The following is a 27,795-nucleotide window of genomic DNA, read 5'->3' as shown; positions in this document are numbered from 1 at the left end:
GGCCGTCCTTGAGATGAATCTTCACGACGACCTAGATCACCGCCCCCCCCCCCCCCCCCCCAAGATTCCCCTTCCTACGCAGCCTGCTTTGTGTGTGGCAGGGCCTCCGTAAGACCCTAATTCAGAGCCTCCCATGCTGCTAGGAGGAGATAGACCGCTAGCCGGTGATTTGGAACCCCCAGGTTAGAGATCGGGATGGGGTACGGATTGGCGAGCGCCCTCACATCTAGTGGGCTGGTTGGGAGGCCGGCCGGCCCGTACCATCAGGATATGGCAAAAGATGTACAGGATGGTGGACGAGGAGGTGCTGCAGCAGGCATCAAGTTGCCAAAGAGGAGTTTAGTTGAGAAGGGAGATTGGCACAGCAATACCCTAGGAGTGGCTTGCCCCCTCAATACGAGGGCTGGTAGAGTCCGGGGAAGTATGGGCCACTAGGTTTTCACCAACAACAAGTATCCCCCTACAGGTGGCAGGTAGAGTGGGCGGCGCCCCACATGGGACTTTCTTCACCATGCAGGAGGGGGGTGTGTGGCTCTTGACAGAGGGCAACAGGATGAGGGGATAGTTGTCCTTTCATGGAGGAGGATTCGGGTGGTTGGCCTTCAGGGGAAGACATGGTGGCTAGACCCCTATGTCTTCTGGGAGCAGCTCAGGGAGTGGCACCTTTGGATGTGGGAGGGCAGGCCACTTGATGAGCTCGAGTGGGATTCGGGAGAGTGGCTATGGCCGACCACTGCGGTCTCCAAGAAGCCACCGAGGTTTCTAGAGTACACAGCCAGGATTGGCAAATACGTATTGATGCAGGAGGACATGGACTAGGCATTATTGCGTAGCAGCTACTGGGAGGAGCACAACATCACAGAGGCTTTCCGACAGACCTTCTGGCGCTGCCTATGGAATAGCTGGAGACTAAGGAGGGTATCGTATTTCTTATGGCTGGTGGCATATGGAGGCCTGGGGGTGGGGAGTTGGTTTGCCCAGATACAGAAGGATGGAGGTTGTACACATTGCACACAACAGCCTCTAGAAACTCCAAAGCACTGCCTTTGGTCGTATGAGGCGGCGCAGCTCGTGTGGAGAGGAGCATGCCGCATCCTCCGTTGTATAGCACCCAGCCTTGGATGTATCTCATGGGGAGCTTTCTGCTGGCAGGCAATCAACTAGGGCCGTCACCTTTTGTATGAGGCTGGGATGCAAGACACGATATTCATTATTGAGGTTGGGTCATGCGCAGTGGTTGGTTTGGAGGCTCTATCTTCCCGTCTAAGATTCATCTCCTACCCCTTTTGCTTGAAAAATTTGGGCCCTCCTCTCGGACATTTGGCATGCAGTGGTGGGGACTAGGATGCGTTTTCTTGATTGGGTATTTGATAATGCTAAATATCACGGTCCAACATAGCCTCATATGAATATTCTATTTCACTTTTTTAGATTTTGGTGATTTGGGTCACTCGGAATGCATTACTTTTTAATGCTGCCTTGGGCATTCCACGTCATGTTGCGAAGCTTAAGGGACTTCTCCAATAGCAACTTGATCTTATACAACATTTTGATATCTTGGTTAGAGATGATTTAGTTTCTTATCATTGGGTCGTCTCCTCAATGACCCTACCCTGATTTTTGTATTCTTCTGTACTTTGTCTGTGATATAATACAACTCATTACAAGAGAGAGAGAGAGAGAGAGAGAGAGAGAGAGAGAGAGAGAGAGAGGAAGGGGGGCTGCCATTGCCATTGCAACAGTTGATAAGCCATTTTCAACCAGCAGGAGACCCTCCAAGAGTTGGTAATATGCCTAGTAGAGACCACAATAGTAGGTGATAGCAGGTTGAGGGCTATTTACGCTAAGCAACATCATATCCGGGGTGTTTCATCTTTTAAGGGGTTCAAAAAGTGTATAAACCAAGGATCTTTTCCCAATTGCACAATCATTTCAGCTACCATCCTCAACTGATCTTTGGACTACTCATAAATTTCTCTCCCTCTTGTGGATCTCAGCGTTAAGAGACGTAGATGGATCCGCATTTTGGTCTAGACCAACATTTTCAACTTGCTGCCCATATTGAGTGCCTTGTGCAAGATCAGGCATTGCATTGCCCCTCTATTTTGTGAATTTTCAGATTGAGAGGCATCATCACTGCTTGATTCATCTCACTATATGAAGACATTCTTGTTGTAATGCTTAGATGATTACAATTTTAGCACTAGAGCAATACTTGTGACTTGCAATCAAGTGCCACGAACCCACCAAGTGGAGGGGAATTGATGGTATCCTAGCAATGGAACCATGAAACTAGCATGCCTTTTCTAAAAGGGTGGTAATGACCTGATTTAACACTACAGTAAGCATAAAATATACAAATCTGGAAATACACACTTTACCTCTTAATCTTGGACATACGATACATAGTTGGCCCCAAAAGCAGCACCCCTTGCGATATTTCTTCAATTTCTATTGCTAAAGGTTAAAGTACACTCAAATCGAACTTGATCTCCAATGTTGAATATATCTTAAATACACCTTGCTCTCCAATCTTTAATACATCTTGAAGTACACTCAAATTCAACTTGATCTCCAATCTTGAATACATCTTGCTTTCCATAGCGACCAACAAGCCTTCAAACCAATTTGCCATTGGTTTGCTTGGGGATTGCCTTCAATTTGCTCCTCGCAAGATATATTTTTTCCCAAACTTAATGTTGGCTCGCTAGCCTCTTGAAAATCTATGAAATCCCCAAATTTTAGCTATTGAATCTCAAGGCCCCAAATTTTTAGCACTCTTCCCAAGGTGGCTAGTAAACCTAATTTTGCTGTAAAGTAGGGTTTAATAGCAGAAATTATTCAATTCCATTCTTGTGAGACTAAAATTTGGCTAATATCTCTTAAGGGAGCTGTGGTTGAAAGAATAGAGAGGAAGCTGGAGTGAGAGAAATTTTGGAGTTTCATTGCCAAAATTGGTTGAAATGCTGCCCTATTGTGAATGGCTAATTGACTGCAATCTACTATTAATAGGATCCCCACATGCAGTCATCTGCCCTTATGGACCCCAAAATTGCTATCACTTGTATGTAAACTGCATACACAGACTGTTGCCTACCTCTCATGGCCTCCTAATCAAATGGGGGAAGTTCTTTGACAGCCTGCAATGGCTGGGCTGATCACCAATGGCTGGAAAATTGCAGCAATAGCTCTCTCTCCTCTTCGAACCTCCACAATGCTATGATGAGGCTCCACCAACCTCTAATAGCCATTCTCTCACTTGCATGGGCTAGTTTTGTGAAGTGGTAGTCTCCTAAATGCATTTTTCAGCAATTTTCAGAATATTAATACTGAAAATAAATTTAAGTATTAATTTTGTCTCACAAAAATAATTGAATTAGCTAACAATTAAATTGGCTATGCCAATTTGTCATCCAAGCAATCTTGTGCATTTTTTAGCCCATGAACTAGCATTAATTAATTAATAAATGCTCGGTTCCTAATGTCACCACTGATATTAAAATAATAAAATATTATAGGCCATAATCTATCAACAAGGACCACTTAGTACTTGACTAATATAACTTATTACAACTTTTACCTTTGACACTCACACTGACATCTTGAGGTCCTTGGCCCATCATTGTTAATTAAAGGTCTTGCGCAACACATATGCACCTATTATTTGATTGACAACAAAATCAAATGCTAAGCAAAGCATAAAAAATTCGTGTCCTTGTGATAGCAAGCATATACTACTAGCTGTGATAGCCAGGGCGGATTTGAAAAAGCTGATGAACTGTGTGGAATGACATGAGGACATGTTGTGAAGAAAGTTGCATCAGCAACAATGACTAATCCCAAATGATCCATGCGATTAAATCTAGGACAAGCGTCTTGTTTGTCTTCCCAATAGAGAAGCCTAGACATAGCCAAAAACTCATTCAAAAAAGAATTGGCTCACAACCGATCCTCCTCCGAGGATGCCCAACCCTCTTTCGAAGCACAAGCTACCAAGAACTAACCAAATGAGTTGACAGGAATGAGTATGGAAGAGAAACTAGGTGATCAAATTTTAGCATGTGCCACCAAGAGGCCTGAATTCTAGTATTGCCATCAAGCAAACCGTGGCCTTCAAGGAAAAATCGAGCAATTCAAACCTAGGGGTCACAACCAGCACACACAAGGCTTGAAACAATAACCAGCATTCTCTCTCTCTCTCTCTCTCTCTCTCTCTCTCTCTCTCTCTCTCTCTCTCTTTCGTAAAAGGTAATTGTATTAATTACGAAAAAAGTACAAGTTTACTTGATTACAAGATACATGATGACACGAACCACGAGAAGTGGCCTTGTGACACGAAAATTCTTACTAAAATTCAAGAATCTACCCACAACAGATGCACAGTGGGTAGATGAAAAATTCATGAAGGATTACCCAAACATTCTTCAGCCATATCAAGAAGTTTTCAGCTGAGGACAGCTGAATAAAAGCCAGAGGGCTGTCACAACTCTATAGAAACAGAATTTGTATCCTTTTTCATTAATTTGTCTATATAATGATTTATTAAATTTATTTCCTTTCCACTAATTAGATATAAAGAAAAGTGCATTGGAGCTGGCCACTGATGAGTGGTCACAGGTAATGGTGGACCCACGCGGTGGGTTAGAGAAAAGATAGTTCACACTTCCACCTATATGGCCCGATTGGGTGCCTGTGATCAGAACTCACGCATATCAGGGTTAGACTCACACACAGAAAAGATTGATGTCTTGAAGTGTAGGCTAGATCCACCAGAACAGACAGTTACAATCAACAAGATGGCAGGATCATGAAATGCTTGTATAATGTGCATGTGTGGGCTGAAAGCTTGAAATGCACATTTCTTTGCATAGGAAAGTCACATGAAGATTCTGATACCGTTTTTGCAATGTACACGGAAAAAGCTTTCATATGACACCCATATTGGGGGGGTTCCTAAATTTTAGGAGATTCCTAAATTTTAGGAGGTCCCTAAATTTTAGGAGCCTCGAATTAGCCTAAAAATGCTAGTCCTAAAAAATAGGGATGTCATTCTAAAAATAGTAAGTTCTGTACTTTGACTGTACTTACTAAATTTGGTTGTTTCTATTCTTGACAGTATTCAGCTCAAAAAGGAAGGCCATAGAGAAGAGACAAGTGTCAAAACACTTGTCACACAAGTTTCCAAGTGTCCCACCACTTGTCACATCTCATGACATGTGGCTGGACACTTGTCTTGTGCTACTCCACTTTCCCCTTTTGTACTAGCTCTTCCCTCTCCTATAAATAAGAGCTCGTTTTTCTTCATTCAGCATCATTTTTCTTTGTTGTAAACTGATGTACAACGCCCACAGATAGCCAGAAACTGACCCCATCCATCCCCATCATCATCCCCCACTTCTCCATTATCAAATTCCTCCATATTCCCTCTTCTATCACTGCTGTTTTACAGGACAGCAAGCCTGTAAATTCATTACAGCACCTCCTTCTCAAGCTCTTTCTTCCATTTTAGTAACAAGAAGCAAGCCCTATCCATGTACTACTGTTCAACGATGGAGAAAGGCTGATTTCCCCTCTTTCTTCTCTCATACTATAAAGAAATCAGTTCTTATCATTGCATAATAGATAATATATGTGTGTTTGTACATCTTTGCATGATCTTGTGAGAGTGAGAATTACTTCTTCTCACTCTCAGGTTGATTGTAACTGAGCTCTTCCCTAAGGGACTTGGGTTGAGCAGAAATACATTCCTTTGGGGGGGGATTGACCATCTTCAACCCTCAATCTTGTCTCCATTACTTTTACATTTTCATGGCTGTAATTTTGTGAGTAATTTTCATTTTCAGCTTTAAGTGTTCATTCTCTTTTATATTAAATCTCCAAACAAGTGAATATCATAATTGTTAAGCATACTACGTTATTCGGGGCGTTTACAGTGGCTCTCTCTCTCTCTCTCTCTCTCTCTCTCTCTCTCTCTCTCTCTCTCTCTCTCTCTCATTCGCTTTGTTTTCTCCCATAGATAGAGATTCTATATTGTGCCATCTAGAACAGAATAAAAAAGTGTGAAAACCTACCTACCCCTCTATCTCTCTCTCTCTCCCTCCACGATTGATGTTTGACGCGAATGTACTTGTCTCGACGACTGATGTCTAACGATTGGCGTGACGGATGCTGACGAGATGGGCATGACGGATGCTGACGAGACGGGTGTGATGCTGGCATGATGGATATGACGGGATGGATGCTGACGTGACGGGCGTGACGGGACGGATGCAAACGAGACAGGCGTGACGCTAGCGTACGTATCTGACGTGTCTAGCGTGTCGGGGATGTGTCTGGCGGGTCGAGGACGCTTGTACGTGTCTAGCGTGTCGGGGATGCTTGTATTGCAGATGTGTCATGAGGACCTGACGTGACATGACGTGACGTACCTGGCATGGCGTCAGACCTCTCTGGCATGAGGCAGACTTGTCGTGAGCAGGAATGTACGTGGCGTGAGGTGGCGTGAGACAGACCTGTCGTTAGCACTATAGTGTTGCAAAGATGTACTGAATGCATTGACGTAAGCGTACTGTACTGACACAACAAGGTACTAACATAGACCCAGATGCCAATGTACTAAGATTGCAGATGTAATCAGATTGATATGACACGAATGTACTCAGAATGACATGAATGCAGACCTGGGTGAATGTACTAATGCACTGGCTTGTGGACTAGGCAATGATGCATTCACTCTGATTTTGATCATGTCCTGGAGTATGCAGTAATGCAATGACTGGGGCTACAATCTGTATTTCTGCAGTGACTATAAATAGTATGAAGGCATTTGGGCTCGTAAAAGATTACTTGGCTTATAAAAATTTAGTGAGGGGTTAGGGAAACCCTGGAAATTTGTAGGAATCACAGAAATTGCTCAGTACAAAGTACAAGTTGAGTGGCTTTGCACACAGTGTGTGAGAGATGGATAATGTAGATAAATGCAAGCATCAAACCGTGGAAAATGAATATCTGGCAGACGAATCTGATCAAGAACTAACACAACCATCCATGGAAGCAATGTTCAACACCCCTTCTAAGAACACACGGTACAAGACGTATGGCAGTAGGGTCCGTGATTGGACCGTCTCCCCAGCATCTGACAAGCATGGAAAGGCCTCACGCACCATGAATGAAAAGAAATACGAAGAAATTCATCTCATGATTCGCTTTGAACTACGAATTATGAGACAAGAATTGGAAAAAGAAATACGAGAGCAGGTCAAAGCCGAACTGATGGTAAATCAGAGGGCAGGAATGCAAGACATGCAGATAAAGATTAAGAATGACTTACAGGCATAAATGTTGTCCGAAATGCACATGCTGAAAACTGAAATGCTGAATGTTGTAGATGCCTACAAATCTGAAATCTCAGAACTGAGGGAAGAAGTGAATCCATTTAAGAAAAAAGGAATGAACGTGCAAGAAGAATTACAAAAAGGGAAAGAGGCTTTGAAGGCATGTGAAAGGGAGGTTCACTCATGGGCAGAAGTGGCAAAGATAACACAGAAGCAGATAAAAGAAGCCAGCCCATGGATTGAGGTAGTAAAAAAGAATAAGGAAACATCAGTGAACAAAACTGAAGTAATGAATGCTACCTTGGAAGAAGAGGCTAGGAGACGGGCTAGGGTTTTACATGTACGAGTAGTAGGATGGGAGGAGAAGAGCAGCCCACAGGAAGATGCTAAGACACTTGCTGACAAAATTGGGGCTTCAGATGTACCTATTGTCAGTGCTTGGAGAGTGGGGAAAGAGGACTCTAAGTCCAAGGCTCTAATTCTTCGCTTTGGGAACATAGAGAAAATAAAGGCCTTCCTCTCCAAGAGGAGAGCCCTCAAGGGTGAGAAGATCTATTTGGATGAGGACCTTACCCTAGCACAAATAGCGCATCGCAAAGAACACATGCCCAAGGTATTGGAGGCTCGCAAAGAGGGAAAGTGAGCTGTTTATAGGGATGGACGAGTCATTATCACGAACAAAAGGACTTCATGACGGTACGAGGCCTATGAGACACTTCGGATGTCAATATGGAATTGTAATGGAGCCCTACGCTTGGATGCTGGTTACTTTGAAGATAGCTTCCGAAACATAGATATAGCAATGTACACAGAAACACACCAATGTAAAGGTAGTTGACTACCAAACATGCGGGGATATAAGTGGGAAAGTGCATTTCGTCTAGCAGCTAGAAAACCGGGAAGCACTAGGGGTTCTGGAGGTGTGGCCATACTATACCGGGAAGACCTCAAAGGGATAGTGCAAGTAATGAAAATAGATGATGACACACGATATTTATGGATTAGTATACATGCAAGAAGACCACAGGATATATTCATCGCAATATGCTACTTCCGTCTTGCAAATTCTACCTATGCCACACGAGATGGATCTCCCTTTGATGTACTTTATGAGGATATCATGAGATATGCTAGCATCGGGGACATATTATTAGTAGGAGATTTCAATGCACGCAGTGGAGATAGACAGAGTGACTTTTATATGCATGATAATGCCATGTTCAAAGAGATCAACATAGATGAAATAGGCCTACACAGGAGAGCCCAGGATAAAGAAGTGAATACCTATGGGACACACCTATTGAATTTGGGAAGTGCACATAGACTAGCCATCTTTAATGGTCTGCCACAATGGCCAGGATCTGACAATTTGACATGCTGGAATCACAAAGGAGGGGCAAGTACTGTGGACTACTTGATGGGCTCACCAGCATTGATACCAGACATCTAAAACTTTAAGATATCTAAGAGACCAATTGGCATAGCAACAAATCATGCTATTTTGACATTCATGCTCTCTTGTGTACATATGAAACATGCAACACCATGCCTCCCTAGACATCCCAAATACTACTTTATAGAAGACACCTCACATATCTACAGTGGTTCTCTACAGACCAATTTACATACATTGGACTTGAGTAGATCGTTGGAAGAATATACAACAGATTTAGCAGAGGCCATACATGGATCAGCATTGTATGCATTCCCACACTTCGCCCCGATGTAGACCCACAGATCTACTGCTCTCCAAAATAGCTGGTATGATGATGAGTGTTGAGTCACCCGAGCTCACTTACAGAGAGAAGTGGAGCTAGGCACTCAGACACATCACCAAGCAAAGGCGTTCTTCAAACGCCTTGTGCGGAAGAAGAAACAAAACTACTTAGCGAAAGCAGAAGCAAAGATATATCAACTATTTTTGGGGCGGGATAGCAAGAGCGCATGGAAGATGTTTCATGAAAGACAGCCCCCCATACAGATTACATCACCAGATGCTTGGATTGACTATGGGAGACAGTTGTATAACCTGCCAGGACAGCCACCAATGCAGCCCCCACAAGCTTGTAGGCCAACACAGTGGTCTTTCTTCACATGGAAAATGGTTAGGGATGCAATTTATAGATTACAAAATGGGAGGGCACAGGTTGAGGATGGACTAGTAGCAGAACATTTCTCACATGCTTGTGACATATTAGCACCCATATTAGCACATATGTTCAATAGAGCAGTATGTGAAGGATTCCCTATGAGTTGGTGAGACAATACTATAATCCCACTATTTAAAAGTGGTGATCCCCTGATCCCTAGCAACTACAGGACTATCATGATCGGTCATACTTTGGCCAAGATATATGGATCTATATCGGAGCATGAACTCAGTGAGTGGGCTGAAATGCAAGGCAAGAGAGCACAAGGACACACAGGTTTCAGACGAGGATATACCATGCTAGACCATATTCTCACACTTAGAGCCATTATTGAGGAGGGTCGAGCTCGAGACAAGAGGATCTATTGTTGCTTTGTAGACTTTTGCAAAGCTTTTAATACAGTGCCTCGTACACGCATCATGCAAAGATTGCAAGACATTGGAGTACCAGAGGGTATACAATGGGGTGTCTATGCATTATATGAGGCAGTGACAGGTCATGTACGAGTACCTGGGGGGCTATTAGAGAGGATTGACAGTACCATAGGAGTGAAACAAGGATGTCCACTTTCACCCACATTGTTTGGTCTATACATAGATGAAGTGTCTGATTACATAGACCAAGGAGGAGGAGCTGGAGCCAGCGTGGCAGGGGTGCTGATACCAATATTACTGTATACAGATAATATTGTTCTCATTTTAGATTCACCGAAGAGATTGCAGTGCCATCTAGACGCTTTGCATATCTTCTGTAGAGATAAAGACCTCACATTGAACCTTGGGAAGACCAAAACCATGGTTTTCAATACTTCAGCAGCATGGGTGACTAGATCTATGTACCAGTTCACATTTGGGGGAGAGATATTGGAGCATGTGAGGGAATATGTCTATTTGGGAGTCAACTTCTCTGGCCCACGTTTTTCGTTGAGAGGGGCATCAGAGGCACATCTGGCACGTGGATACGCAGCACTAGGGACACTCGAGAGTCAATGTGCTCACATATAGTTCCAAGAGCCTTGCACCAAACTCTGGTTGTTTGACACCCTAGTCACACCTACATTACTATATGGAGCAGAGGTATGGGGTTGCAGCTTGTATCACAGGCGTCTTAGTCCACTCATTAATCAGATTGGAGTAGAGAGGGATTATTATGATGGTTGGGATAGCATGGAAAGGCCATTGATCATGATGATAGCATGCATGATTAGAAGTAAGCCCTCCACCCCACATCCCATTGTCAGAGCAGAGCTAGAGACAACACCTATAGTTACGGAGACACTCTTCAGGGTAGTGACCTTTTGGCACAAACTATGGGAACGTCCACACCATAGATACTCTAGATTGGCACTAACCTCATCTAGACAACTAGCAGCAGGAGGCGAGAAGAACTGTTGGTTTTCACAGATGGCTATTTGGATGAGCCTACATGGTTTGGATATTGAACGTCTTTCACCTTTGGATTATAGCATTGACTGGCCTACACTTTCTCTTAGCCGATCAGAGCTGAACCAGGTGATCAGAGCAGATACAGCAAGGACATGGATCCATCCACCACTCCCTCTAGGATCGAGGATGGAGTTCTACAGGAGTCATTTCTTGTGTCTCTCTGATGATGGTTTCACTATTCGGCCAGCATATATGGACACCCATCTCTCCCATAGCGTACGGGTTGCTATCGGACAGATTCGCACCTCCTCACATAGGCTTTAGATGGAGACAAGCAGATGGACAAATACCTTAGCAGAGGATAGACTTGCCACCTTTGTGGTCGAGAGCCTGAGACAGAGGAGCACTACATATGCAAATGCACAGTATACTATGACATATGAGGACGGTACCACTGACTCTTCCGTGATGGATTTGGACCTCTTCGTCGCGTCATGGAGTATGAGGACTAGAGATGCCTAGGTCTTTTCCTCCTGGAGCTCGAGAGGTGCCGAACTGCACTACTGCGAGACAGGAGGCCAGCTCATCCAAAAGGACACACACAGAGAGCAGTGATAGACTTTTTCTACAGAGCTGACCCTACTGACACTACCAGCCTAGCAAGGACAGAGCCACCCCGCCAAACACCTTACAGGCCATGCCGTGGAGTCACATTGGATAGAGCCATTTCCCTTCGTCGAGCATGATGACCCTGTCTACCAGGACCACGTCCAAGGAGGCCACACCATAGTTGGATTAGAGCCATTATCATGAGACACAGAAGACTCACCACCAGGCATATCAATGAAGCAGCTAGGGACCACATCATAGCTGAGATCATGTGCAAATCTTGAGATCAGCTACAACCCCACCACACTTTTGTACATGGCTCTATCAGATCTAGTTTTCCTTTCCTTTCCTTTTCTTTTCTATCAATGAAACAATACTATATATGGTTCAACCCTAGTATAGTTCCATCGTATAGTTATTTTCAGTATTATTTCATAGGCCACCTACTTATTTGTAATGTTATCTGTACCTTACTGATGAGATGACATTAGACATGGATGTACTCTGGATTTTGTCTCATAGGCCACATTGGCCTTATGTAGACGTTAATATATCTTTTTTTCTTTCTTTCTCCCCCCAAACTCCAAATTTTGGTTGATGGATTTAGCCATGCAGATTGAAATCCGAGCTTGTGCAAAGGTCAGGGCAGTAGCTGATCTCTTCCTCTATGCATCGGGAATCAGCATGGCAGCTTTGGCACACTGAAACTAGCCTTCTCTATTATTAGTTTTCTTCTTTTTCTCTTCCAATTTGAATTTTCTCAGATCTACAATGGAGATTTTCCCATTCTCTTCAAGATCTCAACATTGGAGTTCTTTTGGGACACTTTTGTCAATAAACAAGTCAATTTGGGGCAAATTTCTCATGAGAATGGACCTTGTTTGTGAGAATAATAGAAGAGTGGCTCAATGGGATAGATCAAGACTGCCAAAGGGATGAATGCTTAGTGGATTTGGGGTGCGAATTGTTGTTGTCTTTTTAGGATTTAGTAGAATAAAGTCATTGGATGAGTCTTTGTTTGATCTACAATTGAATTGGAAAATGATAGTATCCTCCCTTTGCGAACTTGTGCGCAAGCTCATACTTGTACCAATGATGGCACCGCCTCACCTACGCAAGCGAATACTATCTGGAGGCAGTGTTTTCTTGGGCGCAATGGGACACCACCTTCGAGCCGATGCCCAACCTTGGGATATGGCATCCCTTTAGGGGAATCCATTGGGATTAGCAGTTTTAACTTGTGAGAGTCTAGCACTATATGGACCCCTGAACCGGGGTGCTAGGTGCCTACCTACGCTCAGTCATTTGGGTGGTAAGTGGAGTCTTCCAAGGAATATGTTTGTGAAGGAAGTAGCAAAATCATAAGCTAGTAGAATAGGGTTCTACCTTTGAGCTTGATTAGGCACCTTGCTCAAAAAACAAAAACAAAAAAAAAATCTACGATTGGATTGAGACCTTCTCTCAAGGTGTTAGATCCATGGTATTGAGCTCAAAACACATTAGTTTGACTTAAATAGCACCTAAACATGCTTAATTAATAAATAAATCTTATTATTTTAAAAGAAAACATGATCCTAGAGAGTTATTGTGTCCCACATGCCAAACCCTAATTTGGGTGCTTCAAACATTCTATAAATAGGCATGCAGCCCACCACAAGCTCTTCCTCAATCTCGTTTTTGCAAGTTTCAGGAGTTGTATCTCTGTTGCCCACACCCCGTTTGCGGAGGACATTGTGGTCAGACCTTCCCCTTGGTGTATACTATATTTGGTGCTTGATTCCAGCCTTCATCTCCACCTGTGAGCTGTCACCTGCATCTAGGAGTTGTTGCCTGGTACTCTAGAGCTATTGCCTACTGTCTAAAGCTTGTGTTTGCTACTGATGTCATTAGCTAGAGCTATCACCATCAATCAAACATTGTCGCTATCATTCCGTTGAGTTTCTCTCTTCTCTAGTTATTGCCTACACTTTCTACACAGTTGTCTACTACCTCTGATTGTCACCTAATTTCTCTCTCCTCAGATATCTTCGTTTTTGTTCTTTCTCTCTCCTTACTATCTGTCTGCATCAAATCCAACCTCTCTAGCTGCGTTCGCTGGTGTTCGATACATGGAGGATGCCTTGCTGCATTTTGGGATCTGTGTCAAAGTACGACACACTCTCCAGCTTATAACCTCTGCCTTGATCCCAAAGATATGAGAGTTCGAGTTTCAGTATTCACTGTATAGTGTGTTTGCTGCATAAGCACTATATATTCAGTAGTCATTCACTTCATTATTCATTGTGCTTACAGTCTCTAAGTTATTCAAACCCTAACTGTATTCTATGTTATTAGTTTGTGCCTTGTCGTATGATTGATTTTGTATTTTTTGTATTTAGATCATTTCTTCACATGGTAGCAAAGCTAGATACTCTCTAAGAAACTTTGGCCTTTGATCGGAAAGCTTATCTGCAAAAGCAAGAACAATAAAAGGGTCAAATTTTCGAACGCATTCACACCACCGCTCTAGCCTCCACATCTAAACATGGACAGAAACAATCACGAGTGGGCCTCTCAACTTTCTACTACTCGATCTAACATGAGTGGAGAACCATCGGACTACCATGGAGTCCACAAACCATATTAAATTTCCGCCACCGAGTATGATGTTATCCTTATGCATGGGGCTCAACAGGAGGTTGAAGGCAAGCCTGAGTTATCTCCTTTAGATTTAGTGCATAGAACTAATGATCTTGCAAGACCTTCGAAATGTCTACTACAAAGTAGACATCCGCAAGTGGAACCTGGCTTGGATTACACTCCACTTCCACAATACTTCTTTTCCCCAATGCCAGGTACCCTATTATGTCAGCTGATTTTGTATTTTTTGTTGGATCATCAAGAAGGGACTCTTTAAAAGAATCTTTGGTTTCTAAGTAATGAGGAAGACAAGTATTTTTTAATGAACTCAAAACTAGGTAAGAAGATAACAAAAGAACTTATAAGTATTCCGCCCCTTCCTTTTCCTTCAAATGATTTTATTTCTCATGGCCAATTTGGAGTAGGTCCATCTTCATTCAATGCATTTAATGGATAAAAGGAATCAACCAAGTTTCCCACAACATCAATCACTAATCCATTTGGGCTCCCACCCATCCCTCTCTCATCTTTTGCCGCACTTCCTTTACGCTTTCATTAAGTACATCACATTTATTACCACACACCATACCAGAGGGGTTTTGCATATTTAGACACAGCTTTAAGGACCTCTACATATCCATTTTTAGGTGGTGTACCTATGACGGAGGCTCCACCTCCCACACACACTTTTGAGTTATTCCTTTGAGAGTGCATCCCAAACATACTTGAGTGTGAATTGTTTGGTACTACGATTTGTCTCTATGGCCTTACCTAGTGAACCATCGGGTCATTATGTTGTGCCCCAGTTGACATTTGGACAAGGCTATCATATCCCAGTGGCTCCACCTTTAGTATCATATGGAGCTATATCTATTTCGATATCTCCGCATCAATTGATACTCATTGGACATCAGTAGTCTATTTCTACCTATCCACCATTATCGGTCCTCCAGATTCACTATCACCATCATCTTATCCTCTACACTACCCCACCTATCCATCTTCACAGTCACGTCATGGTTCTAGTTCTTCATCTGCTAAGCATGCTTTCAATAACAAGACTCATTTCAACGGATTAAACTACACCACTTGGTCAAATTTGATGAGGCATATCTTAGACTCTTAGAATCTATGGGATTTAATGCAGGGATTGGAACCCCAACTCGATCCCACACTTGTTCTATATGAGGTTGTCCGCTCATGGAAGGCTTGTAATGCCTTCGCTATTGTCAAGCAAGGCTTATTGCCTAAGTTTCACTCTGAACTTCAATATTTTGACTTAGCATTTGAGCATTGGGTACACTTTACTAACCGCCTTGTAGCTCAAGATAAGACCCATTGCATCAATTTGAATCATAAGCTTCAAAATTTTAAAATCATAGACAAGGATGACTTGAAAGTCAAGTTAGGTGAGTATCGACATCTTCTCACTAAGTTCTTAACCATTGGGGCTCCTAAGTTCTTTGACAATTAGGTTACCCTATTCCTTAACAAGGTGCCAAGAAGCAGCCCAAAGTCCTTCTAGTGCAAGTGACATCATACAGGAGGTGACAACAACCCTTTTGGTGGCCCTAAGTTGTAGGTAACAACCTCCATGGTTGTTTGAGCATAGAACCAATAGTTTTTCAACGTTTCTCGCTACGAAACTCTGAAATCTCTCTCTACAACATTCTCTCTCATCCCCCACCTATCACTCAAGTTACATCAATAAAATCCAGCCATTTGAGTCGTCAGAGGTGGAGATATTTAAAAATCTTTGTTGTAAACCCTGGGATGCATGCTTAGAATTGAGAGCCTAGGACTTGAATTCGAGCAGCTAAAATTAAATAATTTCAAGGAGATTCAAGAGGCCAGCCAGCCCATATCGGATTTGGGACTTAACGTGTCTTTTAAGAAGTAGGATAAAGGCCAATCCCCAAGCAAACCAAGAGGCAAATTGGTTTGAAGGCTTATTGGTCACCTTTGACAACAAGAGACACTTGGATTTGTGGAGGAGATTAGAGAATCTCAGTTGTCTCCTTCCATTTGCAATAAAAGCTAAAGAAATATTGCAAGGGGCACCAATTTTGGGCTCAACTGGCTATCCATTGTCCAAGATTTAAGTCAAAAAGTGTGCATTTCAGTTTATGTGAATTATTTAATTTCTGTAATTAGCCTTAAATCAGGTTATTTACCACCCTATCTGAGGAGGAAGGCTGGTTACAAACTCCCAAGATATAGAGCTAAAGGCAGTGTGGCAGACCACTAGGAGAGTGGTTAGAGATAGCATCTTTGATATGTTGCGCCTACTTGGAAGTGTATGAATTAAATAAATTACCGCGGCGAACTTTTGGGACCACATAATCAGTTACTTCTCTGTATCTGTAACTGCGATTGCAATAACAGATTGCCTAAACTCGCCTAAACTCAACTCTCAATGAGCCAAATATCATAATATGGGTTACTTATTACTGTTTCACATTTCTACAGAGGAGCAACAACCCAAAGTATGGACCTGTTGGATAATTCACTCAATAATAGGGCTCAGAAGTAGGATATGAGAGGATTGTATCCCATCTCCAGCTCTGCTGTTTTTCTTGCGTGCTTAGTAGAGTAGCCTACATATGATTCTTCAAGAAGAAATTCATGAACTTTGTGTGTTTGGAACTCATTAAGGAGTTTGTAGATACTTCCACACTTTGAAATGTGGCCAAAAGTGCCAAATATTGTAGGAGAGCTTGGGTAAACCTGGCATATGAACACTCTATGTGATGCAGAAAGATCTTCATATTCTATGGATCCATGTATCAATGAAACTGTTGGCTTTGCAAAACTCTGTTGATGACTACGACATATAGCCTGAGATTGTTACATTTTGTCTATATATGAGCTAATCGGATTCGTTGTGGACCAGGTACAACCATGAACTATTTTCTTGATGACCGAATAAATCGAGCTGATATCCTTTTTCCTGGAGTTGGTTGCTTCTTAATTGCAGTGTGCTTAGGAGCAGCAGTTCATGCTTCGAATGCAAAAGACAATAATGAAAAATTTGAAGCTAAGGATTTGAAAGATTCAAAACTTGATGAGTAATCCTTCTTACCTAGCATTATGAAGAGTGGTTGCTGGTTCTCTTCTTGGCTTTTTAGTGGTTGATTTTTTACATAGTAATGTATATCTGACAGATCTGTCATTGAGGTCGAGAATGGGAACTATAAGACATACCTTCCAGTCCCAGGTAACAAATTCCTATAAGTTACTGTTGAAGCAGTTTCATATGTTTTAAACCTATTCTTATCACTGCAATGCTCAAGCTTAAAGTTGCAACTGCAGCAGACAATATGAAACATAAAGCTGGCACAGCAGAGTTTCTACATCAATTAGAAAAAACAAGGGCTATCAAGGTAATTTTCAACTTGGTGGTGCTTTAAGGAATCATTCCATTTTCCCATAGTTTTCGCAAGATGCCCAGTCTATGTTTGGCTTTAGTGTTTTAAATGTTAACATCTCACAATGAAAATGGCTGATGGCATCAGGTTCGCGGAAGGAGTATTTTCTTTGGATTAAGTATTGTACTTTTTGCTGGAATTTGTTTCTCTCTTTTTTCCCCAGCATTCAATCTAGCAACAAATGATCAATGGCATACTCTGGAGCCGGGTGTGCCACATTTAGTTGTGTACACAGCCTTTTTTTACTTTTCAGTGTCATGTGTTGTCCTCGGCATTGTTCTCAATACAATCTTCCTGTACTATCCTATTTGTGGACTTCCAAAATCTTCCTTCAAGGCATACATTCTGGACTGCAATGGCCGTCATTGGGCTCTGTTAGCAGGATTTCTTTGTGGTTTTGGAAATGGTTTTCAATTTATGGGTGGCCAAGAAGCTGGTTATGCAGCTGCAGATGCTGTTCAGGTCAGTTCATCTTAGGTTTCTTCCAGGAACTCTATTTTCATGGTGCTTATTCATCATTCAGGATGGTAATGCAGATTTTCATCCACTTGTGAATACTAAGAAGTTTTTGGCATTCATGAGACTTGGATCATTCATGTTTCTGTGAGCTCATGTTTCTTTTGTTTTCAGTATTTTATATTTAGAATAACTTTGCTGTTCCTCTTTATATTTTCAACTACATCATGCTTCAACATTCAAATCAACTTTACCTATTCAGACACTAATTTGTTTGGGTTGAGTCCTTTTCAGGCACTTCCATTGGTAAGCACTTTTTGGGCTGTGATATTGTTTGGAGAGTATCACTGCTCTTCCAAGAGGACATACATACTCTTAGCAAGTATGCTTTTCATGTTTATTCTGGCAGTAGGTGTCCTGATGGGATCATCTGGGCATCGGAAATCGTCGTGATACAACAGCCAAACTGTAAATACATTGCCTGTAATTTATGATAATTTATCGCAGAGAGACATCATTTTATTGAGTTTCCATCTCATCCTATGATAATCTATCATAGAGAGCTACATCATTCTATTGGGTTTTCATCTATCACGGAGAGCTACATGATTTTATTGGGTTTCCATCTGTCATAAGCTAAATTTTACGAATGGAATAATTTCAAGTAGTGGTGATGTCAGATTATTCTCCAAGAGGAAGAATATTTGCGGGTAAAGGTGATGTTGATCCAGGTATGCAAGGAAGAAGAGCTTGTGTTCATTATCAAGCCTTATAAAATGCCTGGCGGTATGTATCCTCTGCCTAATGAAATCAGGAACAGGATTAATAACTAGGCTGTAGAGATGAAAGAAGGCACAAGTTTTACCAATTTGTCATACAATGGAGTGTTGCTTACACTCATGCGATCTCTCTTCTTATCAACCCTTATTCATTGAATAAGTGTAGCTCACTTACCAAAGCATAATTTCACCAAATATCTAGTGTTGCTGCATTTTTTGTCTCAAGATTGTTTTAGATCTATTTAGATTGTCTGTAAATAGTCAGTGTTGCTGTAGATTTTGTGTCAAGATTGTCAATAATGGTCATTGTTTTACAACTGTTTAGATTGTCTCATAATTATCATTGTTCTCCACCTGCTTGAATGGTGGTGCCATCTTGTAGTGTTTGTGGATGTTGGAAGGTTTATTGGTCTGAAGTCATAGTTTGTGTTGTTAGAGTTTTTTAAGGCTGTGCGGAAGTGTATGTTGTTTAGTACGTACTTGATACTTCTAGCATTCAATTGGCACTTTAGTAAAATTGCCTGATTTGCAAGTATCATGCCATTTATCTTGTTTCACTGTTTCCTCCTCTGGCACAATGTGGTTGGCTCCTAGTAGGGGATTCCCAAACCACTCAATTTCTAGTCCAATGCATCTTCAAAACAATATGGCAATTTATGGGATTCAATCTTCTCCATTAAAGATGGCATTGTATATGGAGGGGCTCTCATAGAAGTCATACCTACAAGCAAGCATGTAATGTAAGCAAATAGGGGCTCTCATGATGAATTAATTTCAAGTAGTGGTGCTTTCGGATTATTGTCCAAGAAGTAGATTAAGTTTACAAAACTTTAAACAAATGCCAAATGAGAATGAGAATGAGGATTGGATCACTTCAGATGAAAATTTCATTCAGTGGCTTCTTTCAGAAGTTGATAAAGGACTATGCTGAAATTCTTGAACCCTTGACTCTTGCTTAAGAGTATCAAAATAAGAAGTATGTCAGCCCTCCAATCATCTAGACTTAGTGAGGTGCAATCAATGTCTTCAAATATGTAGAATTTGGAAGACAGACTTGTATGTCATTTTCACTAACATGTGTGCATAAAGATACACTTACTTTCCTTAGCAAATAGCCTATACTCTCTCAAGACATCAAACACCCGCTTGACATGTATCAAGTGCTCCTCCTATGATTTGTTGTAAATAAGAATATCATCAAAGAATATGAGCACAGACTTGAAAAGGAAAGGGTGTAAGATTTTATTTACAAGGCTTTAAAATGTGGCGAGAACATTTAATCAATCTAAAAGGCATCACTAGAAAATGATAAATCCCATGATCAATCCTGAAAGCTGTTTTGACCTCATCACCCTCTTGCATTGGTATCTAATGATAGATAGAGTGCAAATCAATCTTGGTGAAATATCATGTCTCTTTCAACTCATTCAACAAGTCATCAATCTTTGGAATAGGATACTGGTTCTTGATTGTGATCTTAATCAAGTCCCTGGAGTCAATGCACATGTGAAAAGAGCCATCTTTCTTCTTGACTAGCAAGACTAGGGATGCATAAGGTGAGGAACTTGGTTCAATAAACCCCATCTCAAGTAACTCTTTGACTTACTTTAGAAATTCTTCACATTCACACTTGGAGAGTCTATACGGTGACTTCATTGGCTTAGAATGGGGCTCGAGATTGAGTGGGTGGTCCACTTTTGGCTTAGGGAAAATGGCTCTAGACATATGAAATAAGTCATCATACTCCTCTAGTAAGGCTTTCAAGGCTGAATTCTTAGATACTTTGGAGAGCTGATCTGAATTTTTCTTATTCAAGTGTAAGACAAAGATCTATGAGTATTTCTTAAACTCCCTTTTGAGTTGCTTTTCTGTAATTAGCTAAAAATTAGCATTATCACAAACTCCCTCTAAGCGAATGAGTTGTCCATGTATCATAAACTCCATGTAGAGCTGAGAGAAGTCCATATCAATTTTGCCCCAAGTGTTTTAGCTAGTCACAACAAACGACAACATCAATGGGGCTCATGACTAATGCAATTAGACCACCAACTGATGCCACATAGTTTTAAGCGAAGCATAGGGAAACCTAGGAGAACATGTGTGTGCTAATTTCTTCTTCACCATTTGCTACTTGAACCTTTAGGGGGTGTTGTAATTCCATAGGGATGCATTTTATAACTGATCATTGGCTTATTTATTAACAAAACTGTGTACTACCAAAATCCACTAGGATAAATACATGCTTTTTATTAATGTTTCCTTGAATGTGGAGAGTATTGGGGATCCTAGAGCAGTCCATATGTCCATGGAGATGGAGCAAAGAAAAGTGGTAGCCGAGGGGGGGAGGGGGGACAGAGGTGATTAAACCAAGATCATGAGGTGAGCAGTCACTTGGGTCAAAGGGAAACCCACCCTCCGGATCATAGAATTGCTCCTAGTCCAAGTCTTTTGTATACTCCTCATCTTCATCATGTATAAGGTTATTTGCACCATGTAAGGCATGTAATTCCTTCTCATCATTGTACCAATCTTCAATTACATAGATGCTATGAACTTTGACATCGGTTATCTTATAGGGGAATTTTGAGACATGGTCTGTCATGTACTTATCAGCACACTTAAAACGTAAGCATTTTTCTTTCTACTCCTTCACAATATTTGAAAAAATAAAATTTGGATCACTCAAGCTGATGCAATTCAAGGTCTTTTTTCAGTATATACCCTCACCATTAGAGCTAAGTATTGTCCCCAAAGTACCATGTTTTCTTTCAACATGGAGGGGGTTAAGTAGGTATTTTGGAACTACTACTAGGCATGGGGTTGCCTCTAAAAACACCCCCATAGGAGCCTAGCCTCAGTGGGGTGCAGGGCTATCCAAAACCTTGCTAAAAAATTTTATTTTTATGGTACTTCCTTGCATATCTTTTAGCCAATTCAATTGTATCAAACAAGGTAAAAGGTTTTTGAGCCATCACACTAGTAGACAAGTTAACCCATAAATGTACTTGTGCGATTTTGCATCGTCACTAACACTTTCAATATACATGGTTAAGTTTATGAAGTGATTCGTGTACTCTCCCATTGTGAGATTGCATTGGTCAAGCTAATACCATTGTCTTGCCAATCGCTCTTTTTCCATCAAGGATACAAAGACTTGAACCAAATGCATCTTAAAGTCTTCCCAATCAATAAACTAATGATTCTCCCAACTAATGTAGCACCACCATGTGTGTAAAATTTCCTCTAAATGAAGAGAGGCGAATATAATTTTTTGACCATCAGTGTGCATCAATAAATATTAGGTATAACTCCAATCTAGAGGTCCATTCTTCCAAGTCCAATGGGGATGTTGATTGCCCATTGTACTTGGTAAGAATGATCTAGCCACGGAGCTCATGCTCACAACGGGTCCATATCAAGCACCTCCTCTTACAAATCACCATCATAATCTTATGTTGAGCTAGGTTCCTCATTCATTGAGGCCCTAGAGTCTTTAATCTCCCGCTTGACCTCATCATGGGCCTTGCTCTTGCCTTTCTACCTTGCCAAAGGAATGCAGTCCACAAGACCCACTGTTAGTAAAAACAAGCGTAACTTCTAGTAGAGAACTCTGATCGAGGAGATTTTGATTCAAAAATCCCTCTTTAAGATCATATTAATCTTTGTGATAAAAAATTATCAAAGAAATTTGCAATTGAATCTCTGTGCCTATCTTGGAGCAGTTTGCACCCTATTCATAGTGACCTCATTATAATTACTCAACCAACATGAGACGTGTGTGGAAAAATAAACATTTTATAAAATTCAAGAATTGGACAAAAGCTAGGATGTATGGCTTACCTTGGCAATCCAATGACTCAACTAGCTACCACTTACCCTTTTACAATGTCTTATTACTCTCTTGGGATCAATTCAATATACACATGACAAGAGAAGTGTTAGGATCAGTATTAACCATTTGGGTAGGGTTGTCATTGTGAATTGGAATGTAGTTGGGAAGCAAGCAAGCTACTGATTCAATGTGGGTAGCATGCATTCAATAAAGGACTCTACTTACAAGGAAATATGCACCCTTAAATCTTTCGAACAAGAGGACTTACCTCAACAAATGGATTAAAATTAGAGATTAAGGTTTAATTACCATACCTCTTCTTAGTATTGGAAATATATGAATGAAGCATGATCCAAAAATGGGCTCAAATCCTCCATTAATTTAGTCTGGGGAAGGAAAACGCCTTCAATGACTACAATCTTCAAGAATTTGATACTTGCTCTAGTGGTGGGGGCTCTCGTGCTTGCTCTTCAAGAGTTGAAAGCTTCAAGTGGAGCCAAGGGTTTTCAGGGAAGGGGAGCTCAAATGTTAGAGAACAAAGTCCAAGATTTGATCAAGAGGGTGAAGAAGGATTGTATGAGTCTCATGAAAGCACCAAAGAGGATGACCAATGCTAGAGATGGAGTTGGGGGAGCGAGGAACAATAGTGCAAAATGCACCACAATTTTTGAGTTGCTTCTTAGAAACAATCTTTACCAAAATACTACTCCATGTGATGTTAGAGGTGCAAGAGATCAAGTTCAAGTGCTGGTGGGCTGATGTCCTAGAGAGGAGGGGAAAAACAAGATCTTGGGACTTCTTGCTCTTGGCAACCATGGAAACTTGGATAAGAAGAGAAAGAGAAGATCTGAAGCAAAAAGTAATTGGGGTTTTTCTCCTTTAAAAATTGTTGAGACTCTAAACTTAGCATGTGACCCCTTAAAGTTGTATAGGAAAGAGTGACAACTTGTTAACTTAAACATTTTATATCCAAATGTGTCAAAATATCCAACCATAGCTCTTACTTTTCTTTAAGAAAGCTACCACTAATTGTAGTACTCCTTGTTGTGCCTATATCTGCTACTTGACTAACTAGGGGTTCCACATTTGAAAAGGAAGCTAGATTGGGAAAAGAGAAAGGGAGAAAGGACCAAAGCATGATGCTTTGATACCAATTGTAATGAATGAGGCTAAGAGGAGAGAAAGAATGAGTTGAAGAGAGAGGAAGAGAGGAAGAAGAAGAGAGAGAAAGACTAGAAGAGGAGAGAGAAAGATAGGAAATGAGAGGGAGAGAGAGATAGAAAGCTTGGGAAGGTGAAGAGTCAGTTCTTAATTATACGTGAATGCCCTAAACTAGGTCTCTTACACCTTTTATACCCTGGTCAATGTGAGTGAGTATCTAACCCCTAGTTTCCATGAACCTCAATCATTATAATGTTTAAAGTTGAATAACATAAGTATGAGACATTATTTGAAAACACATAACACTACTAGTAACAAATAGTCATTTTCATCTATGATTGATTGAAGACACAAGACTTAGCTGAAATGGACTAATTCATTTATTGCAATATTTTAGAAGAGAAGTCAAGAGAAAAAGATTTAAAAACTTGGGAGCAAAACAAATTTTGTGCTACAAATAATTTCAATCTCAAACTACTAAACTTGGGAAGCAAACTTATCGTCCAATACATAAATGCACATGGTATAATAAGTTATTGTATATTTTGTATAACTAAATATGACACAACAAGAACAAATACTTAACTACAAGCATTACATAACTACTCCATTGAGAATAATAGGTTCAAGTTTAAATACTTGACACTATAGTGCATCAAAATTTAAACCTACTTTCTAGATAGTGGAAGGTGATAACACAAAAATTTTCTTTCTTGATAGCACATAAATGACTCACAAGATGTCCATCGTTAGGGAACATGTGCCTAATAGAGTTTATAGCTTGCTTTGACTTTAAATTTTCAATTAAGACAAATGAAACAAAGATCATATCATAAATTCATACATTTCAACAAAGCTAAAAACCCTCAAAGCTACTATCATGAACACACCTTTGAAGACCCTAAAGGACATAAGGGTTCATAGTCTCCATATTTAAGTGTATCTAGTTGGTTTCTTTAGTATATTGAATGTGATTAATCCATTATATATACACTCTAACATCACTTGTGGGTAAATAGTCTTCTTAATATTAGAGTTGACGATGCTTATCAATAAAGACCAAACTACTCTAATCATGTATGTATGATTCTACTTAAGCTTTTCTTCAAATGGTATCAATTAAATATGGTGGTGTTTGCAAATTTCAATATCTATTACAATGGAGAGCCAATTGGCCATCACATGCTCATTCATTTTTGTTCTTTTTTTAATCATGTGTTTGTTGTTGCCCTTTGCTAGTTTGATGCATGCGAATGATTCAATTGTTAGCTTGGAGTGCTTCTCCAAACCAACCACTTTTGCAATTAGAGAATGATATGTACTAATTTCAATTGGTTCCATGCACATAATTGTTTTCACATGGTTTGCAATTATCATATACAAGCAAAACACAAGTATTATCTCTTTACAATTGTGTCAAAGAAGTGGTTCTTGGGTTGCAATTGTTTCTAGATTGTTATTATGGAACATCATTTATGTAGGTGCAACAAAGTTCTTCGATGCATTAGTTTTCATTATGTCTTCTCTAAGTTATAATTAATTGTGTTAAAAATAGTGGAACTACTTGTTCACCCTTTTGTTTGAATGTAATTCATGTCAAGCTTTATCTTTTGGAATTCTTATGAATGTCAAAGTGTGCATTCAGTTTTCCTATAGTGTATACTATATATTAGTGTTTAGATAAGTAGATGAGTATTGTTAGATCGATTACATCAATTCATCAAATATCTACTTGTCACTTGTGTTGTCCACACCAATTCACCAAGAGATTGTGAAATTAATCTAGTTGAGTGTGAAATGGCAATGCTAAGGGTGTAAAAAAGAAATTATGTTTAATGGTTGTTCAAAAATCCAATGATTTTGCAAGAAGGCAACATGTTGCATTGCAACACTAATTTTATTTTGAGAACTAGAAACTAGTGTATCATTACACGACTGCAATAGTCTAATGGTATAAAACGATAAAAGTGTGTGGCATTAGAAAATCATTGTACCATTACACAACTGCAATTGTCTAATGGTATAAAAAAGTAAAAGTGTGTGACATTAGAAAGTCAAATGAAACAAACATTTCTTTGAGGCAACAATTGATTTATTTGATTTAAATTGAAACCCATTGTCATAAATAAGGAGCTCCATTTTTACAAACAACATTTTTACAACTAAGGATGATGTTTGGAATCTAATGATGATTCTATTCTAACAACATACAGCCTGATATCTCTATAAATAGTACTAAAGCATAACAAACATGACAACTCAATGAAAAAAACCACTTATCTTGCTTTGAATTGGCAAGTTCACAATAAAAGAAAGTGGCTAATGTGAAGGCACAATGCAAAGGCACCTCTAGAATGTTTGGGCTATATGTGTGTAGTTGGCCAAAGTTTAAAGATACCATCACTAGGATATAGCATATGGATCAATGGACCAAAAAAAGAGTCAAAAAATATGATTTTTTTTTCAAAAACATTTTAGTCACCACATTTATAAAACAAATTGCATTTTGCAAATGTATTCAGGTCCTACAAAAACTAGGAATGAACACAATGAAAAATGTAAGAGCTAGGCTCTCTTCCATTCACATTGTAAAATCCTAAAGGCATGCACAAATCCCTAGGCTAAAGTAAGATATTGTAATGGGTAGACCATGAGGAAAAGTGTTTGAAGGGATTAAAACAAATTTTTATGTCTTTAAAGTTAAAAATTGAGGGCCCTCATAGACTATGCAGATGTCCACCTTAATAAGATGTCTGCAAACACGTGTCATGTCATCATGGCTTGTGAAAATATGGTTTCACCTTTTATGTTAAGCCACAACCTCCACCCATTCATAAGTCATGAAATCATATGTGTACCTCAAGGATACTATTTCTTATAGTTGAGTGAGATTTGACTTCAAATTACTCCCACTTGGATTTAGTATCCCAAAATCATTTGATGGTGGCTTTGTCATTCCCATGAGCAATACAAGAGTTCTTGTATAATAACAATCTTTAGGCTACTTGTGATTAATAAGACCATTGTTTTGGCCAATCCAAATGGGTACGTGCCATGAACTTCATTGGATTTGTTGGAATTTTGAGCATGAAATCATACCAAATAGCGTTTTTGTGAGAAATATGATTTGTATGTGATGTGCATAGTGCTAGGAAATTCGTGATTTAGATTTTTCTTCTCAAGAGGCACACATAATTGACTTGTATGTGTTCTGCATAGTGTTGGGAAATTGGTGATTCGAATTTTTCTTCTTAAGAGGCACACACACATATATCATCAAGATTTCTTGAAGTTGGTATCTCAAGTCTTCATTCTAAGACTTGATTTTTCATGTTACAATACATATTCTACCCTATTCCCTCATAGCAACAATGGTTCAACCCATAGGCCATCATGATTAAAAAGAGTGTTTCAAGGCTCAAAACCCAACTCATTGACTCAAATTCAATCTTGAGAAAGCATTTTCTATACTTGAGCATGCATGAATTTCCTTAAAGTTCAATTGCATGATGCAAAAGCAAGACTTAAGGGGCTTATACTAATAGAGCCATTACTGAGAGTGAAAGAGACTCTATTTTTAGCAATTTTTTGTTGGAACTTTGGTATTGATTGGTTGTTTTATTTCTTGATTTGTTGGATTTGAATGGTTTTAGAAGTGTTGTAGAGAGTTTTGATTGTGGTTGAACAAGTTTGATCAGCGTATTATTGTTTTTTATTGACTTATGATGTGTTGAGATGTTCAATTTTGATTATTTGATTAGTATTGTTGTGTCTTGTTTGGGTTGCTTGAGAGGTAAAAGATGTGAATGATGAGGTTTTATTATTATTGAATGGTTTCCATGTGTTTTTTTGACCTTTTGTGGTGTCTTGTTGAGCTTCTATATGTCTTTGTGATTGTTTTGTATGTGTTCTATTGTAAGGGTGGGTAGCTTTTGGGATAGTTTTCTATGTTGAAAGAGAAGAGTACAACCTAAAGTAGCTTGATTTAAGCAAAAGAAGTTGTAACTGAAGATTGAAGTGAAGACTTGAAGTGACAGTATTT

General features: G+C 40.1%; 2 protein-coding genes across 3 annotated transcripts in view; both read left to right on the top strand.

Moving 5' to 3' along the window:
* LOC148041613 (ureide permease 2-like) overlaps positions 1–18,963 on the top strand; it is a 59,684-nt gene extending 40,721 nt beyond the window's left edge. Inside the window, exons 3-7 of one of the 2 annotated variants that reach the window (XM_087680942.1) lie at positions 16,991–17,165; positions 17,262–17,314; positions 17,413–17,480; positions 17,613–17,987; positions 18,276–18,963. In XM_087680942.1, coding sequence (XP_087537068.1) covers positions 16,991–17,165; positions 17,262–17,314; positions 17,413–17,480; positions 17,613–17,987; positions 18,276–18,434 — 830 coding nt within the window. In that variant the 3' untranslated portion in view covers positions 18,435–18,963. Of the gene's footprint in view, positions 1–16,990; positions 17,166–17,261; positions 17,315–17,409; positions 17,481–17,612; positions 17,988–18,275 lie in introns of both variants that reach the window. The other variant, XM_087680941.1, reaches the window with a different exon arrangement.
* LOC148041614 (uncharacterized) lies at positions 7,351–8,884 on the top strand. The gene has a single exon (XM_087685925.1). It carries the CDS (start codon positions 7,351–7,353, stop codon positions 7,975–7,977), a length of 627 nt encoding a protein of 208 aa, XP_087542051.1. The 3' UTR covers positions 7,978–8,884.
* Positions 18,964–27,795: the final 8,832 nt, after the last annotated feature.

The sequence above is a fragment of the Lygodium microphyllum genome, chromosome 1 (genome assembly GCF_053477565.2).
Source record: "Lygodium microphyllum isolate KBCC chromosome 1, Lygodium_microphyllum_v1.1.10, whole genome shotgun sequence".
In the NCBI taxonomy this organism is placed as follows: Eukaryota; Viridiplantae; Streptophyta; class Polypodiopsida; order Schizaeales; family Lygodiaceae; genus Lygodium; species Lygodium microphyllum.
The sequence above is the reverse complement of the archived record's forward strand: the minus strand, read 5'-3'. Positions and strand labels throughout refer to the sequence as shown.